The sequence below is a fragment of the Haliaeetus leucocephalus genome, unplaced genomic scaffold, assembly GCF_000737465.1.
Source record: "Haliaeetus leucocephalus isolate CR32 unplaced genomic scaffold, Haliaeetus_leucocephalus-4.0 Scaffold178, whole genome shotgun sequence".
In the NCBI taxonomy this organism is placed as follows: domain Eukaryota; kingdom Metazoa; phylum Chordata; class Aves; order Accipitriformes; family Accipitridae; genus Haliaeetus; species Haliaeetus leucocephalus.
This window is the reverse complement of record NW_010972614.1, coordinates 772374-790187: the sequence shown is the minus strand read 5'-3', so window position 1 is coordinate 790187 and position 17814 is coordinate 772374. Positions and strand designations below refer to the sequence as shown.

At 41.7% G+C, this 17814-nt stretch overlaps 1 protein-coding gene across 3 annotated transcripts in view; it reads right to left on the bottom strand.

The window, feature by feature from the left end:
* Positions 1-17814, bottom strand: part of ARHGAP24 (Rho GTPase activating protein 24) — a 189184-nt gene that overhangs the window by 20333 nt on the left and 151037 nt on the right. Inside the window, exons 3-4 of one of the 3 annotated variants that reach the window (XM_010564422.1) lie at positions 14768-14890; positions 1948-2155 (exon numbers count right to left, since the gene is read on the bottom strand). In XM_010564422.1, coding sequence (XP_010562724.1) covers positions 1948-2155; positions 14768-14890 — 331 coding nt within the window. Of the gene's footprint in view, positions 1-1947; positions 2156-10431; positions 10544-14767; positions 14891-17814 lie in introns of those variants that run through there. The other 2 variants (XM_010564424.1, XM_010564423.1) reach the window with 2 other exon arrangements.

Genomic DNA, 17814 nt, shown 5'->3' with positions numbered 1-17814 from the left:
CTATAAATTCTCCACTTCAGAAGCAGAACTGCAGGACCAGCGATTTATAGGCAACTCCTGCTGATGTTTCTAATTGCTATAGTAGAGATTATGTGCCTTCTTCACAGCAGTAGCATGTAAAAATCTCTTCTCCATTTCATCTGCTAAAGCTCAGCTAGCATGCCTGTTCCTGGGGCTCATTATTGTGTACTACAGATGTTGCTAGATAACCTTGAAAAAAAAAAAAAAAAAAAAAAATTATGCAGCTGAGCCCTGGTCTCATTTGTTTTGAATAGATAGAACTTGGGCACCTCTTTCAAGCTGTACCCGTCAGTGGGTTGTTCAGTACATCATCTTCCTGGAGTCTGGGGGTGACTTGTTTTCTTAAACATTTCCTCCACAATTATTTGGCTTACAGGCACGGAAAAAAGAACCTTTTGTTTCTGCCATTCACATACCTGTATCTCTGGTAGAGGTTGTGCCACAGACATGACCAGTAATATTTGTCTTAATGTCTAAGTAAAGAAAACATACCCAATGGATGCTTCTTTACCATTTTTAAATAAGTTACGCAGTATTTGAACATTCAGTGAGTATGCTATAAGCATTTATCAGCTAATGGTGTCACTTCCCACAGTCCTCTGGCTCCTTAAAGCTATTTTCTGGTCAATTATCGTAACTCTCACCTTCCAGTGAGAAACTAATAAACCTCATAGAAGACAATTTGCTTTTCTTTTCCAGTGCATTATAAATTCCTGACATTTCTTAAAGTGAGGGTCAGGACTGAGGAAACTGTTGGAGATAAAACAACATTACAGATGTCTGCCTTCTGTGCATCTGTGATACACATACTTTAATGTGTAACAAATTTGCTCACTTCATAGGAATAGGGAAGGGAGGGAGGTAAATCATTTCCAGCAATCAGGTTCATATCATGCCATGTTTTTGCACTAAAAGATCAAGCTATGCTTTCCTTCCTGTTATTTCCATTGCTATCAGTCAAAGGTCGCACAAAATAAATGTAACCTGCCTCTTCCTCCTAATTCACATTAGACCCTCAACGGGAGTGAAGTATCCTGATTCCATTTTGGAGGTGTGTTATGGATATCACTTAGGGCACACACTGAGGACAACCACTGTTTAACAGTCTCTTGAAGTAGAATTTTACTACCATATTAATTCTGATCAGAGTTAAAAAGGCTATGTGGCATTCATAATCCACTGGTTCTGTTTCCTCTGATTGCACACTCTGAGTATGTGGACTACTGCTATGAATGCTTATAGGAGGAGAGCTGAACTAGCACAAAAAATTCATCTTACAAGAGACTGAAGTCATACACAGCTATGTGAACAGGACTGGGTTCTTCCTTGGCCCAGAAAATTCTCATTAGCTTTACAAAACTATAAATATTGGAATACAAATTGGACCTGGACCGTGACCCTCAAGACCACGTAGATTTATTATTATGGTCACAGTAACTTTTATTTTAAGACCAAAGGCCCCAAATTATAAAGGAATACATAAAAATAGACTTCCCTTCCAGTCAGTTTTATAGGCCACAGAACATATTGAAATTGGTGATAAGAGAAATTCTTCCTTTGTGGAACTGACTAAATGCCAGCATCAGCACTGTATTTCAAATGATACTAAGATCAAGGTAATTCAGGCATTTTTGATTAAGCCAAATCATTAGCGATACTTTTCCTAACCAGCTTTTCACAAATGGAAATTCTCCCAAACACTTTGAAATCAGAGATTGAAGTCAGAAAAAAAGGTAGACATTTCAGAGTGATAACAGGAAACATATAGAAAAACCTACAAAAACATGTCATTCTGTCTGTTGCTGCCACGTGTTTTACAGCACCATGGGTCAGCCAGTACAGCAGATCTGTACCATGGGTCAGCCAGTACACCAGATCATGTCCTGTCTAGGCTTCAGGGAGTGGGGGACAGCTGGAGGATTTTACCTGTCAAAAGAAGGCTTCTCTCCGCAGTCAAATGCATCCTGTAACTCCTTGACAAGATTAGCCTGCCCAGGCAGTCGGAAAAGGCCTTCTTCCTTTAGCCCCCGCTGTCGAATAAAATCCACACACTGTTCCACCAACATAGGAGCCAGGCGGTTCCCATATCGCTTTTCATATCGGACAGTATCTTCCAGCTTCTGGCCAAAAATACCTGCATGAAAGAGAGATGACTTGGTTGAGATTCACAAAAACATTTGAGGAGCCCATGTCTTCTATTAGAACCCACGCAATTCACAAGTCATTTAAACGCACTGACAATTAACCTACTCCTTTCTTAAGAATAAAGCGCTCAGTTTCACCTTTGATACTCTCATGGAAATACAATGCTGACATATTTTACAACAATGCTCAAAAACATTATTTAAAATAAAATACTGTGTGTGATTTTTCAGACCATAAGCACAGAAAACATAGAAATAATACAAATAGGATTCTCCATCACAAAACTTCTGATTTAAAAGTGATACACACATCTCCATCTTCTTTTGTTCATGCCTAATTATCTATAAAAAAGTAAGTGGTTCCTGTATCAGTTTCAATGGCATATAAACATTACCTTTACACATGGAGGGCAAAAGATTTATAAATATAACTCAGGATTTCGTTCCCACTCAACCGAATTATTAATTAAGTTTTCCCACATAAACAAAGACCATTCCTATAATGTATTACCAATTACATCATCACTGTCTGCTTTAGCAACAACAAATTTTGTGTATGAAAAAAGATCCTGACATGAAAGGTGAAATATGTCAGACAAACTGCAGGAAACCTGCACTCGTACTTAACCTCAGAAGAACATGGAGGTTTTTTGACAGAATTAACTTCAACCCTGATCTGAGGATATCATCACTACCACTGGAAAGACAGCTACTCTTCGTAACTTATTTTTGCCTTTGCCTTTCAAACTGCAGAGCCAGCCATCACAGTCAGCATCACAGTGATGTTCAGGCATGTCATCTGTGATGGAAGCTCTCTCTTGAGACCACCATTTGTTGAATAGTTAAGTATTGGGGCTGAAGTGAGGCAACTCAGTTTCTATATATAGCAAGACAATGAATAGTTCTAAGGCAGTCATGATCAGAAACTAAAGACCAAATAACTACCTACGCTTGGAAGGCTCCTTTTCCAATTATGTACACTATGAAGTCGGGGCGGGTGGAAATGCAGTAAGTCAAATTGTGCCCTTCACTGAGCACACAGTTCCTGCTGGTTTAAAAATATTCAACAAGGAGAACAGAGTTCGTTTGGTTTTCTTTTTCTAAAGAAAGTGCGGAGTTGAGCTAGTCAGCTTTTGCTTTTGGCCCCAAAACTTCATTCACCCATTAATTACAATTACATGAACAGGTAACCACAAGCTAAGGTACCATTCAGGTTGAAGCATCCTTCAGGGTAACCTTCAATGTGTACATTTTTCCTCCAAAAAAATAAAGATAACTCACACCTCAGTTGTAAGGGGGAAAGTTGCCTTGCATATGCTCCAGGCTGTTACAGCAAGGGGGTAGCAGCTGTCAGTCACCCACACTGAAGGTCTGGGGTTTGTACTTAAGTGCAATTATTTTTATTGTAGCACAGGAAATAACTAGAGAGAGTAACTGATGTCCAGCTAAGACATCCAAAAAGTATTCTGAGATGCAGAGCAGCACATTTTGTGATTTCCATGGTACCCACACCTGTGGATGCCAAAACCAGCAGTAGGTAAGGGAACTGAGCATCACACGGTCACTCTTTTATTAGCTCACTTTTTTTTCATGTTGCACAAAACCCCAAACCCAACAATCAGCAATTAAAGAAGGAATTTTGGAATTTCAGAGTGAGTCAAGCTTAGAAGAATACTGACTGGTGTGGAGTATTTGGTGTCCACAAAGTTCAGCCTCTTCACACTGGCAAAGAAGTTAAAGTATGTTTTGTTAATTCTTACAAACCTTCCTAACCTCCTGCAAACTGCCTATGGGGATGGCAGGAGTATTACATCAATTCAGGTTTCTTGTATTTGTCTGACTTAAGAGCTGCTGCTGGTCAACACAGAGGAAATCCTCAAGTCCCTCTAGATTTTCTAGACTCTCATTCTGAAAGCAGCAGAATTAAGGAGGAAGGTCCACTGAAAGTCAGTTAAGGAATCTGCATGATTATGGGAGTCTGTGGAATTCAAACTCCTTAATATACAAAAAGGCTGCTGTTCAGAATTGTCCCTTCTCCTGGCTCAACAAGCCCCACTTCCTCTGCCTCTCCTCAAAGGGTGTGTGTTCTACCTCCCAAGCATCTTGGTGGCCCTTTGCTCAACTCCCTCCAGTTTTAACTCCACCCCACCTTTTTTTTTTTATGGACATAATATTTGGAATATGATCTAAAAAATGCTGAACAGAGGGGGTTAATCACTTCCCTCCCTCTGCTGGCTCTGCTCCTGCTGGTACTGCCCAAGCTGTTGTCAAACCTTCCCTGCTGCCAGGTCCACTGCTGGCTTGTGTGCAGCTTACTGTGCCCCAGGGCACGCAGGTCCTTTCGGCAGAGCTGTTTCCCTGTGGTTATTCCTTCTTGGGTGTAAGACTTGGCTATCCTACTCTGGTTTGTCCTATGAACATACAGTCTGAACTTCCCTTCAAGAGCCCATGAGATCTCTTGGTTTTAAACACAAGAGTTTTTGCCTCTTTTCAAACAAAATTAATCAGTATAAGATCGGACATTCCAATTACAACTCATGCCCACTGACAGTACAATTAGTATGAATAAGCTTTGTCCTACTGGCTATACTTTCTTCTCTCCATGCTAACATTCTTTAATCAGTAATGTGCATATTGCAGCTTACATTTGCAGAGGAAAGCGTAAGTTCTCAAACCTACCAGACTGCTTTGAAACTCCTATTACTAGTGACACTGCAGTCAAAACACATCACTTTCTATTAATACATTTTGGGGGATGCTGCCTTTTTTTTTTTTCTTCTTTGTTTTAGAACTGGTTTTCAAAGCATGCAGAGTGGGAACAAAACAAGTTCCTATATTATTATAAAGTGCTGATGCACCACAACACAAAAAATATTGAAAACAGGTGGCAACCATAAAGCATTAAGATGTCTGTAACTACTGTCAAACAGTATTTTTTTAAGACAAACATAAAGTTATGAGTGATTCACATACAAAAGGTGACATATATCAAATGGATATGACAAACTTGGTTCTGTATTGTAGCAGCAAATCACAGGTAGTGAATGAAGAAAACATTAAAATATATATATATGAGGAAAAATAAAACCTGATATGATGGAGGGGTAACCAGTGTCAAGAAAAAAAAAAAAATTAATCCAAATTGGAGCCTAAAATTTCCCGGCTCTGGTCCTTTAAATGTAAACACTGAACTGTTGCTACTACTGACTGCAATACGGTACATGGTAAATTAAGGGACTTTTACTTGGACACTTAAAATACACATAGCTCGGAGTGCCTGAAAGAGAGACAGAATAACCACAGCAGTAGTCTCAGATCTGACAGACTGGATTCAGATCCTACACAATCCTCAGAACACAGCTGCATTGAGTCTGGCCACATATATACTTCACGGCCGGATGCATAGGTGTATACCCCACCATCCTCACATGTCAGATAAAGCCTCAGGGACTTGGCTCCCCATCTGTATGAATGGTGATAATACTGTATCTACCTCACAGGCATGAGGATCAGCTTTGGGAAGCTCATAGCTAGGCATGGCAATTCTAACAACGATGTGATAACCTAAAGTTAAGACCTAAGTCTCATGGAAAATCACAACATCACACTTTGAAGTGCTTCTGAAGTCACCATTTACTATACTCTGTGTTCTCCAATTTGTTTGGCTTTGGAATTCATCTCAGGCAGGCTTGGTTTGGTTTCAAAGTCTAGGCTGAACTTCTCCAAAGGAAGTTATTTCCTTCACCTAACAAATGCAGAACACTGCACCAGGCAGCACTTGGCCATGAAAGGCATCAGTCATGATAAGCCTGCATAAATATTGACTTGAAGTTACAGACTTGCTGATGCGTTATGGAAAAAGTACTCTGTTGCCAGTGGCAGAAATGGCAGAAACATGACAGCTCTGCCTCCACACCATGTTGTCACAAATTTTACCTTGTTCATCACCTTTCTGGTGCCTGTCGGGTTTTTCACCATTTTGGAATAAAAGCCATGATCATCGCCCTGTAAAGCTCACCTTCTTCCACTGTCCCTTTCTCATGCTTTTATCCCCCCTTAGGTCACAACGAATTACTACAGAGATATTGCAGATGACTAGTTTATGAAGACTAAGACATTGACTATTATGAAGCAAAGGCAATGCTGTAAAGAACTGTGGCTGCAAACATACAGTTACCTTAGGGGTTGGCAGAGGCAAACAACAGTGAACACTATCAGCTATACCTGGTAACTACTAGCATCTCCTTTACAGAGAAGCAAGGAAAAGACAGTCCTAGTTAGGGAGACTACAATGTAACCAAAACCACAGAGATAATTTCACATACTGTTTTTTAAAAGTAAATTGCCACTACAGTAACTAAACAAGAACACCTCTGTGGAGAAGGAAATAAAAGACAGCCCTCATAACTGATGTAATCCAAACCCAAATTCTCCTCCTAAATCTTAATGTCTCCAAAATCCTGAAATGCACAGATGCACAAGTGCTAACCTGTGGTTTGGTTTATCCTTGGGACAGTGTGCCAGAAGAGAAACAAACAAACAAAACCAACAAGAAACCTTGAGATTCAGAATGGCAGCAGCTTGGCTTCCCCACAGCTAGCAGAAGGCAGGGAAATGTACAGGATTCCAGTTCTGACCAGTCATTAGATTTAATCAGCAGAACTGCTTTTTCAGAGAGGCCCTTGTAGGTCTTTAAACCTATATCCAATTAAGCCAAGATCACGCATAACATGAAAGAGGAAAATCACATGCTAGTAAAGGGCATGCTGAGCGGTTATTCATTAACTAGAACATTCCCATGGCAGAAGTTTTGTAAACATTTTGAGAAACTGGATTTGCAAGCCTAACTGATACCCATAAAGTTTATGAAAGACACTACAGTGCTATATCCAAATTCTGTGTATGTGTACTCAAAAGTTGTGAAAGCACTGTGGTATTTTCAATGGTACATATTCACAGAGTGTATTTTTAAAATCTAAGAATGCTATTAGTCAATGATTTCCTTAGCTACTGAGCACAGGCAGTGGTCACATCTCAAGTCTATTAACTCCAAGCTTCTGAGTCAGTGAGAAAAAAAGGAGAAAGATCTAAGCGGCAGTTCTGTCTCCTTGCTCTCTAAGGAATAGCTTGAAAAAGCCCACCTGCCACTCTAGCTCTACCACAGCACACGCACTCAGCGAGCCAGAAGGTTTCTGCCTTTCCCAAGCCACCTTTCAGCAATTCAGATGATAGCATAATTTTCAGACAGCATAAAGCACAGAGGGCTGATGCTTTCAGCAGAGGGCCCACGCCTGTACGTGTGTTCTCTCAAAGTGCAGGAGAACAAAACTCAGAACTTGTTTTGGAAGGATCTGGATGAGAATTTTAAGCAGCTCTCAATTCTACATCAGTTATTCATTGACTGAAAATAACAGATCAGGTGAATGGCTTTCAACAGCAGGGCTGGAAACAAAGGTCCTGGAATAACATGAAGTGGCTGTCATGGCCACATAACACTTAATATGGAGTTTTAAATTATTATTTCTTACCAGCTTTCTGCTCTGGTGTTCCCCAACACTAAGTGCTGCTTTGAGTAGATCAAAGGCAGCAAGTATTTTCTTCTTCTGTACAGAATTTTGTAACGTACAGGAGAGGAAAAATCCTACCAAAAATGGCAGTGGCAGAATTTTGTTCCCACCTGACTCATTTTCTTTCATTCAAGCCTTCTCCTACGCCACAGTCAGTGTGATGCCAACAGTAGGTAAGGTAAGATAAACTCCTCCCCTGGAGTTCAGCACAGCTGCGCACCAGAGATTACTGCTTAGAAAAAAGAACTCTGAAATAGGAGCAGAACTACCTACAGGCTGGAAAGGAAGGGAGGCAATTTTAAAAACATCCCCAGGAACTTACCACAGTTGCTCACATCAGGGCCTGCACCATTTCTCTGGCCATGGCCAACGCCGCCTCCTCCTCCAAAACTCTACTCACCCAAATTCACCATGCTATTGAATGTTCTCACCACTGCAGGCCAGCAAAGTTACCCTCAGTTACTGCTCTTCTCCACTTACCCTGCACATGTTCTCAGGAGGTTCCTGTGGTGGTACTTAAACAGAGACCATCTTCTCTAAATTGGATTTTAAAGATGCTTGGCTCTGTCTCTGTTCAGGTGCTGCCCTCTAAGCACTGACTTCTACAACACCACCACCAAACAGGTCTGACATTTAATTTTTCGGTGCCTATCACAATGCAGCTTTGATCTGGATTTCCAGGAAGGAAACACCTTGTATCACCGGTGAAGATGACAATGTATCTCTGCCTAAACATACAATGTCATGATTCCCCTGTAGTTCTTCCAATGACTAGCCAGTGGTTTTCCCTGCTAATTTTATTTTCTGCATTGTGTTGCACAGCTTAGAACTAACTGATCTGCTTTATGCAAGTACGGGCTCAGTTTGCAGAAGGCTAGTTTTGCCTGTTTTTATTCTTGGATATACAATCTGCAAATGAAGTTGTAAGAATTCGGTATGCCAATTAATAAGACAAGTGTAATTATCCCAATTTGCCTGTGCAACCATAGCAAAGGCTTGACCGAAAGTCCAGTTAATGTTCATCTTTCTGTGGACTTCAGTGGGATGTGGATGTAGTTAAACATGCGCACCCAGCATTCTGCAGCTCTGATCTAGGGGCCTTGTCACAACACTCTTGATAGAAAACGTGTATAATAAAGCTACTGAAACAAATGGTATGTAGAGGAAAGCAAATTGGCACCATCATTCTGTCCTCTGCCCCAAGTGCTGCAGCTTCACTTGGAGTTTTAGACATGAAGAGTTTCTGTGTCAGAACACACAGGGGAAGAATCAACAGCTGAAGCTCTTTTTGGAGCAGATAAGGCTGCACCCCAGGCACAAAGGCAGCTGTCTGCAAAATTATCACTTAATCCTTTATTCAACTTCCAAACATTTCTCAAATAGTTAAGTGTATAAATGGGGCACAGACAGCTCTAATTCACACCGACACCTTGAAATGCTCTAGCACGCTTCATACAGACATATCCACATCCTCTTGGCCAGTCTCCAGAAGGACTGAACTCCAGCAACCAAGGGAAATGCTGGCCTCAGGGACAGCGGGTGCAGGGGGCAAACAGCTTTCAATGCTATCTCAGCTGCAGGTGATAGCTGACCTCTGCTGTAGTTTTGTGGTGAGTCCCTCACTGGTTGTGATCCACCATTTCAAGGCATTGCCCCTGACTGCCTGCACACGCAACCTTCAAAAGCAATGACGCCACTACATCACTACTGAGTCTTGTGAGCAAAGAGCTGCATGGTCTTGCAAAAGGACAAATGGCAGCATGGAGGAACAGTTTAGGGAGGAGCAGAAGATGAAGACGATTTTATTTGAATAATGCCTGTGTAAGATCATTTCTCACACTTCAGAACAATGTGAAAATTTAGCCCTTTCACTTGGACTTCTCTGTCCAGCATAGTTTTTAAGGCAGCACCAATATTTTCCTCTTCCCCCACACAAAGTTTTTGTCCTCGTCATAAAGGTAGTTTCTCCACACCCATCCCAAGCACTGTGGCACCTTATCATCACTTGTCATACCTCTCAGACATGTGTTTCCCTTCCAGCTGACATATTTTGAAAGCCAGCCTCCTCTTTGCCCTCCTCCCCCCAGTACTGCCATGCTCTGCTTCAACAGGAGTACGTGCAATGCAGAACTGGCTTTAAGCATCTCTATGCAGCAGGTGGAAAGGCAAATGCAGGCTGCAGGGCAGCAAGATTAAGTGGCAGTGCAGCACTTGCAACAGGACTGTGCATTGTAGTGCTACACTTAAATCCATCAGAAATCTCTAAATTGAAGGACTTAGTCGACTTTCTGCACAGATACGCATTTATCTCTTCTCCCCCCTCCTCCCACACAGACGAAATGCAAACTCAAACTATTCTCCCTGATGTTCTGCCAGACAAACAGGCAATTCAGAGCATCACAGGTCTGATTCCCCCACTGTTCTCACTGATTTTTGCTCAGATGCTCTGCAATAATCTTGTCTCAAGCCACCTCATTCAGGCAGCCCATTCATGGGCTATTATGTAGAGGAGACAGTATCAGCTGGCCAGCTACAAACAAATGAACAAAGAAGTAAATAAATCATTTGTGGAATGTTGGCATCTGCATTAATGCCTTTTGTTTCAGTACTCTCATCTGCCCGTGCACACACAGCCCCTTGACTTCTCAGAAACCACGGCTTCATTAGCAAAGCAGAACACAGCGACAGAATGGACCTACCTTTACGGAAACTAAAACACCGCTTAATTCTCCTATAAGTAGTTTTAGGAATGAAAGGAGCTGCTGCTAAGGCACCTGGGCTGCGGACTCCAGCATTTCTGTCTTCAGGCATCATACAGGCCAGATCACCCACGTCCCTCCAAAGCTTTCCTTTACCAGCTGCATCCAGACAAAACACCACGACTGCTCATCATTACTGACTGCTGAAGAGTTTTTATAATAGTGTATTTTCCTCTGGAGCTATGAGATTTGTGGTCTTCTAGATCTTGGGTAGGGCTTGAAGTGATTTTAACGTTCTCTTCCCTGCTTCAGTTTTGCTTTGGGGAACAATTTCCTTCCGTCTCTCTATTTCCTTTAGTTTCTTTTATTTCCTGCAGTGAGACAACTGTCTATTATGCAGTGTCACAACAAAAGAGTTTCAGCAAAAAGATGTATCTTCCATTCAAACAGAAGTGCCTGCACAGATGAAGGGGGAGAAAGACCTCTTCCTCTCAGCTGGAACAGGGGGTTGAGTGGCAGAGACTCCAATTCCACAGGAAAAGGTCAGCGCTTTGCGGTGAGCAAGGGGAAAGAGAAGAACAGTACCAAAAAGGCCACTGAAGAATCCTCCAGGATACAATACTCCTTGCTGGCTCCCTTTATCTCTGCAACCGAGAAGCAAAAACAACAGCCCCTTCGCCCGAAAGGCTCTCTGTCCACAACAGATCCTTTTAAATGGCCTTTTATATACCCAGCTCCCTGTCTGATGTTCTCAGGGGCTTCTCGCTTGTTTTATTGCCTTCAAACCACCAGAAGCTCTCATGGGAGAGGTGCGTCAAATGCGGCAGCAGCGCATCTTTGCCGGCAGGATCCTGGGGAGCTGCTGAGGAATACGTGCCTCCACACGGGGATGCTCTGCTTGCTCCCTCCCTCCCGGTCCCACGCCTGGCAATGGCAGCCACGGCTGCTGCTGCTGCTGCTGCTGCTGCCGCCTGCGCCAGCCCCTCGCGTGCAGCAGGTGCAGGAAAACGACGTAGAGGAGGGAGCCGCCGCAACGCAGATTTTTCTGCTCCTCCGGGTGACTTTGAGTTGAGTTCAGGCGGCTGTCGTGTGTGGCAGCCTGAAAAGCAAGCAGGCTGTGCCTGGCTCCCGCAGGAGGTGCCAGACCTTACACTACTACCCCTGCTAAAATGCTCATGCTCCTTCTTCTCGCCTCCTCCCTCTCCCTTAGTTGCAAGCTCTGCAATTAAAGCTTATGCCTTTCCCTCCTGTAAAAAATTGCCTTTTTAATCTAATCGGGAAAGGAATTTCATGTGCAAACAGGCATTACATGCCCTGGCTCACTTACATTTCTTCTCCCTTTCAGAATTTCTTCCAATCACCTTATTCTTTCAGTCCAAAAACCAATCTGTTTCTGATCACCTTAGCAGATTCCCACCTGCCCCACGCCTGCCTTCTCTTTCTAGCACAGGTTAACAAATAACAATTTAATGATATGGTTAATCATTTACAGGGCTCCTTGCTCTGGTACCAGGAGTCCTTTCCCACTGCCAGACAAACTTTAAATATTAGTGGCTCACCAAGGCTCAGACACATCCGTTGCACATGCGTGCATGCACACACACACACAGCTTGCTTACAATGCTTAAAAGAACCAGAAAATTCAAATATGTTACTCAAAGTGGCACTTGACTCGTATGACACCAGACTATTGTGGTTTACCATCTAGTACTGAAATTTAGGAACCTGATACAATACTGGTGTTTTGATTAATTAGCTGTCTGAAATAATTTTGTGTTGCAAGTAATTACTTGTTACTGGCTAGTCATCATGTGACTGCAACTTTTCTATATCTTGTTTATAGCTAAAGTAATAGATAAAAAGATTTTGAACTTCAGTGGCTACAGCTCATAAAGGCAGGTGCTTGGACAACTTAAGCCAGAAGTGCCCTTCTTTAGAAGGATTAGACTGTTGCAGCAGCTGCAGCAACATCCACGTAGCAAGGGATAATAAAAATATGAGTGTGTCTGGCCATACATAATTACAGAATAGTTAATAGGGCTTATTAAGACTTGTTAAGATAGCTCAGACTATCAACTTAAGTAACAAGTAGTTGATAAAATAGGGGGCACTAGAAGCACAGTTCTTAATGGTGACACATACCACAATACTGCTTTTGCCATGTTATCACAGTCAAACCTTCTCTGTGAACACTAAACCCAAAATCATGTTCTATTCTCATGTTTTCCAGGGAGTTAACTGTTTGCTTCCCAATACAAATAACCCTGAGTCAGTGTATTTGCTCAAGAAATCAAATAGCAAAACCAAAAAGAACATGCTTAGAAGTATTTCAACTACAAATGAATTTAAACAGTAATTCAAGTATTGCACTCAACTCGTTTCATGCAAATCAGCATGTGAAGTCTTCAGCAAGATGCTTCCATCAGTAATTGGCATTAAACACTCCTACAACAATAATGGTGTCCTGAGAATTTTCACGATGGCTGGAAGGATTCCCAGCTGTAAGCCAGAAATAGCTCTTGCCCTATAAAAGCAAATGGGGGGCTGGTGAAGAAAGCATAGGGTCAGGACTCTGGAGATTTGGTTTCTATTCATAGCTCTGTGCATGGACTTGGGCTAGAAACAGAGTTTCACTTAATCTCAGCTCCCTGCCTGTAAAACATAGACACTTCTCTACTTGCAGAACTGCAAGGTTGCCTTTCCTCATTATTTGCCACAGAAACATACTGTGGTGCTGGGAGCCATGTGCAAAAAACCACAAAGATACTCTTCGAAAAATCCAGTTCTGTTATGCCCCCAAATTTATTATTGCCACAGCAGCTTACGCTGCTACTGGACTAAGAGAACACTAAGGAGCTCAACACGAGGCCTGCTTTACAAAGAGAAAGTTGGGGATGGGTAATCTTCATGCTATATAAACAAGCAGATTTCTTACCTAGCCTAACTGCAGAAGACTGTGCTCCTCCTGACTCTCCTCTGCCACAATATGCCTGTAGACGATCACACCTTTTAAGACAAACCTTTCACTTTGTGAGTTTTGGGCTTTGTTTTTTTGTTTTGTTTTTTAAGCATCCTCCTGTAAGACCTACATGCCCAGACTCAGAACTGTGCCAGCTTATTAACATACAGGGCCAGATCCCAGTGAGATGACTGCTTAGCACTATCTTTCCAGAGCACATTTTCCCAGGAGGAGCCAAAGAGAAGACAGTCATGTTTGAAGAGGTGCCAGGCAGGCCCTAGCTGACCAAGTCCCACAGTGCAGCCTACCAGTGAGGCTAACGCCTTCTCCTAAGAACTCTGTGACCTGTATAAAGCACAACGGAAGATGGGTGGCTTACAAGAAAAGTTTTATTTAAAATGGCAGTTTCCTTCAGTCCCTCCCTCCTCTCTCCCATGGTCTACCTGGCAGTTGAGAACAAGACATTTGCAGTCAGCAATCAAGAGTTTTCAGTGATAACTGTGCTTCTCAGTCACGAAACAGCACAGACAATCCTGCCTGACTTACTTTTTCAACAACCTGCAGACAAGACCAAAAAGCATCTGATGCAATACAGGTGCTCTTTCACAGTAGAAAAATATTTCTCAAAAAAAATTGGAGATTTAAGAGCTTCAAGGAACAGATTGATTAACGTACTGACATTTTGTGCAAGTGTGTCAATCATACTTGTATAATAATATAGATGTTATCACCAGAATAATAATGATGAAAATTATGATAATAATTTGCAGCCCATTCAACATAAGAGAACTTGTTAAAAAGACAACTAGACATCCAACAATAAATTTTGATCCAGTACTACTGAAATTGTTGGGTATGCCAATCAAAAGAAGAAGAATCTATCCTATACTGCTACTGCTGATATCCTGGGGCTTATATTGGAGCACATAGCTTTATATAATACTATTACTGATCTTAGCTGTCACTTGCAGGACAATCACTGACAGCTTCTTGTAACAGGCATTTATGAAACACATGGACCGTCTTTTAACTGGTGACCAAAGGAATTACCCTGCTTCTCCCTATGGAAAAACTGATTCCATAGAAGACCAACCTTCTGTGAAAACTTCCCCTCGCCTTGGTAATGCACTGTCATGTGCTATTCTCATCAAGGGAAGTGGTTCCAGATGGTTTAAAGCCTTTTAGTTAAGCCCTCTGCATGGGAACAAGCCTGATACCTGCATTGCAAGAGAAAACAAAGGGCTCACTTTTTTTGAAAGATCTAGATCATTCTTCTCCTCTTCACTTCAAAACTCTGGCTGTGACTGAGGGACAACAGAAGAACCCTTATGTGTCTTTGTGTATCTGGGAGCCTTGCATGTTCCCTCACTGACTCACCTCCTCCAAATGGCGCCCATATAACCCTGCGAATAGATTTCACCCAATCCTCCATGTCATTCTGTGTGCTCGCCATAAGAAGGTACGTCTCATGATTAGCTGTCATCCGCTCCCGGTCTCCTCCTGCAAGAGAAGATAATTGCACTTAGAAACCCTTTTGCTTTCCTGCCCAGCCAAGTTCCTGCCAGACTGACTGCTGAAAGCAGTAATAGTGGCTCCATAGCAAGCAGACATGGATACTATGCAGTGGAGTGTTTATCGTCAGACACGGCATGAAAAGAAGGTCCTGTAAGTACATTCCCCACCAGACAGCAAGAAGTTGTCATGCTTCCAAAAGGAAATGAGAGGATAAATGTCATCAGTAAACAAAAACAGCTCCATGCCATTCCAAGAATCACGGGGACCCGCACTAATCTGTAACGATATATGCACTGGAAATTTTGCAGCAGTTCTTGTACCATGATAGAGACAATAAACGCAGAGAGAGATAACCGTGCTTTGAACAAGTGGGGATGATTCCATTTTTATTTTCAGGAACACAATGTGTCACGTTCATGGCAATGACATTTGATACACCCAAGTGTTGCTGTGAATCTCTAAGGCGGCAGCCGATGCTAGCAGCTGGTACAGTCCACTGCGTTCGATGGGTCTGATGAGAATTAGATTAAGAGGGAACACACTGCCTTATTATCATTTATTTAAAGGATGGGCCGACACTAAGACGGTCAAAACCAGAACTTGGCTTGCCACAGCTCCAGGTTTTCACACTTGTAGTACTGCTTCACCTCCATTCTAATGGGTACTATGTTAGTGCAAGAGCACATGGGGATGCAAACCACCCTTCCAGCGTTGCAGAGGGAGCAAACCCTTCCAGAAAGATAGCACCAGACATTTTGAAGCCCTTTCACCGAGCCAAAGGCATGCATGTATACTTCATGCACAAACGCGATGCACCTAGAAATCCCTTGAGCTCTGTGTTGATCTCTTTCCAGCTTCTTCCATCCCTATTTTTGATTCTAGTCATGTCTAAAGTAAATATCTCTGTTCATTACAGGAGAATACTGCTCCTTGGAGGCCTTCTGAAGAGTGCCATGCTCAGTGCTGGGCACTGGAACAGCTAGGTTTCTAAAGAGAAATTTCTTAAGGGGTAGAAAATCCAACCACAACTTCCTGGCACAACTGTTCTGAATGAACCTACTTGTATAGTGCACACTTTACAGGGTTAGGACACACAACTGTAAAAGGGACTGAATTGAAACTTGGTGAACACAAAAGCCAGATTTTTCCAGACATGAGCAGGTTCTACTTATTCTTAAGGTTTACATCATTGTTCAAAACTTAAATCTGAACTTGGAGGTAAAGAGAGACTCTGGTTTTCTACAGTCAAAATACAGCCATTCATATACCATATGTTCCCCAAAAAGGCATCCAAAGAAGTAATGCAACAACCTGAAGTACAATACATTTTAGACTATACCACAGTTCAAAAGTCTGAAGAACGCTACTTTTTTTCTAAGACGTAGGTTAAAAGGTAGGGATGAACCTATTTTAAGTGCCAACACTAGAGAAATATCAACATGAGCTAAACTGCATTGTTTGGGTTTTTTTAAATCTTTTTAGTGACTAGCATAAGAATTGGTACAAAACATGAGTCTTACTTCTATGCTATGTTCTGTCATTTTTACCTTTCAAGAAGTGGAGGATGAAGGTATGGGGAGGGGGAAGCATAAGCATCCCAAATGGTAGCACTCCACATCAACGCTGCCCAGCAGAAAGCACATAGTCAGGCCCTGGAAATTTACTCCCCACCTCTACCTTCTACATAGCCATCTTGACCAGACTGAGGACAGATCTCTCCCACTCAAGCACAAAGAGTAGATATGATACTGTCTACAGTCTACTTAAACTGGCATATTTTGCACATCATCTAGAGTTCTCATCCTGAAAAGACCAAAAAACAAACAGAAAGTTTCAATATATTGTCACAGCTATTAAATATAATAGTAATAAATATAGTACAGATTAAAAGCATGTAACACAGTTGTGCCCTTTTTGTGGCTGATAAAAACTGAAAAAAATTATTTATACTACCATATTGTACTGTAGCTGCTTCTTTTTTTTTTTTTTTTTTTTTTTTTTTTTTTTTTTTTTTTAAATGGACCAGCATCCTGTAAGGTGCTGTATAAAAAGATGCATTCACACAAAATACATATCAGATCCAGGAATAAAACAAGAGGTGACCTGATTTTCTTACTAAAGAGGCAACAAAAAAGATGACAGCCGTAGCCAAGTGATGGTCCTCCTTTTGGGTGTCTGTCAGATTGCTCCATATTTTTGAATAGCCTGTATATTTAAGTTCAGCAGATTATGTGAGATTTACTCAGTTACCATGTTATGAAAAACCAGAGGGTGTTCTCCAGATAAAGTGGATTGATCACAGAAGTCTAGATAGTTCATTTACAGTGTGGATTCCAGAGCAGTACTCTAAACAACTAACTCAAGTAAACACCCACTCAGCTAATACACAATTAATCTGTGTTTAATTTTGCAGAGAAGGAAAGCATAATGTTTAGTTACATTATCTTTTGGTATGAGAAAGCGAAGCTTTCCTAACAAAAGGAGCTTCACCATTTTATAGCAATTCTGGATCTGTCTACTTTGTAATTCAACTCCTTTCTTTCACACCACAATATTGCATCTTGCAGGGTTCTTCTACTTGTACATTAATTTAGTTACTATTCAAGAACTGAAGCCTCACCGAAAGACTTTTGGGGACACAATAGCACATATTGGATTTGTATTTTACTGCAAATGTTAACTTTTAGTGGGACTGTGTTTCAAACACAAAATTAATAAGATCAGGGGGACAGACAAGAAGAAATGATGATGATTCAGGAAATAGCCATCTCAGATAAGTAATATCAGATAAACAGAAATAGAAGGACCTTTCTGAATCTTCAGTAGGTCCACAGGACACTTCTGAAAGACGCTATTTAGAATCTCCAACTCACTTACCCCCCCCCCCCCTTGAAAATATTTATTACACT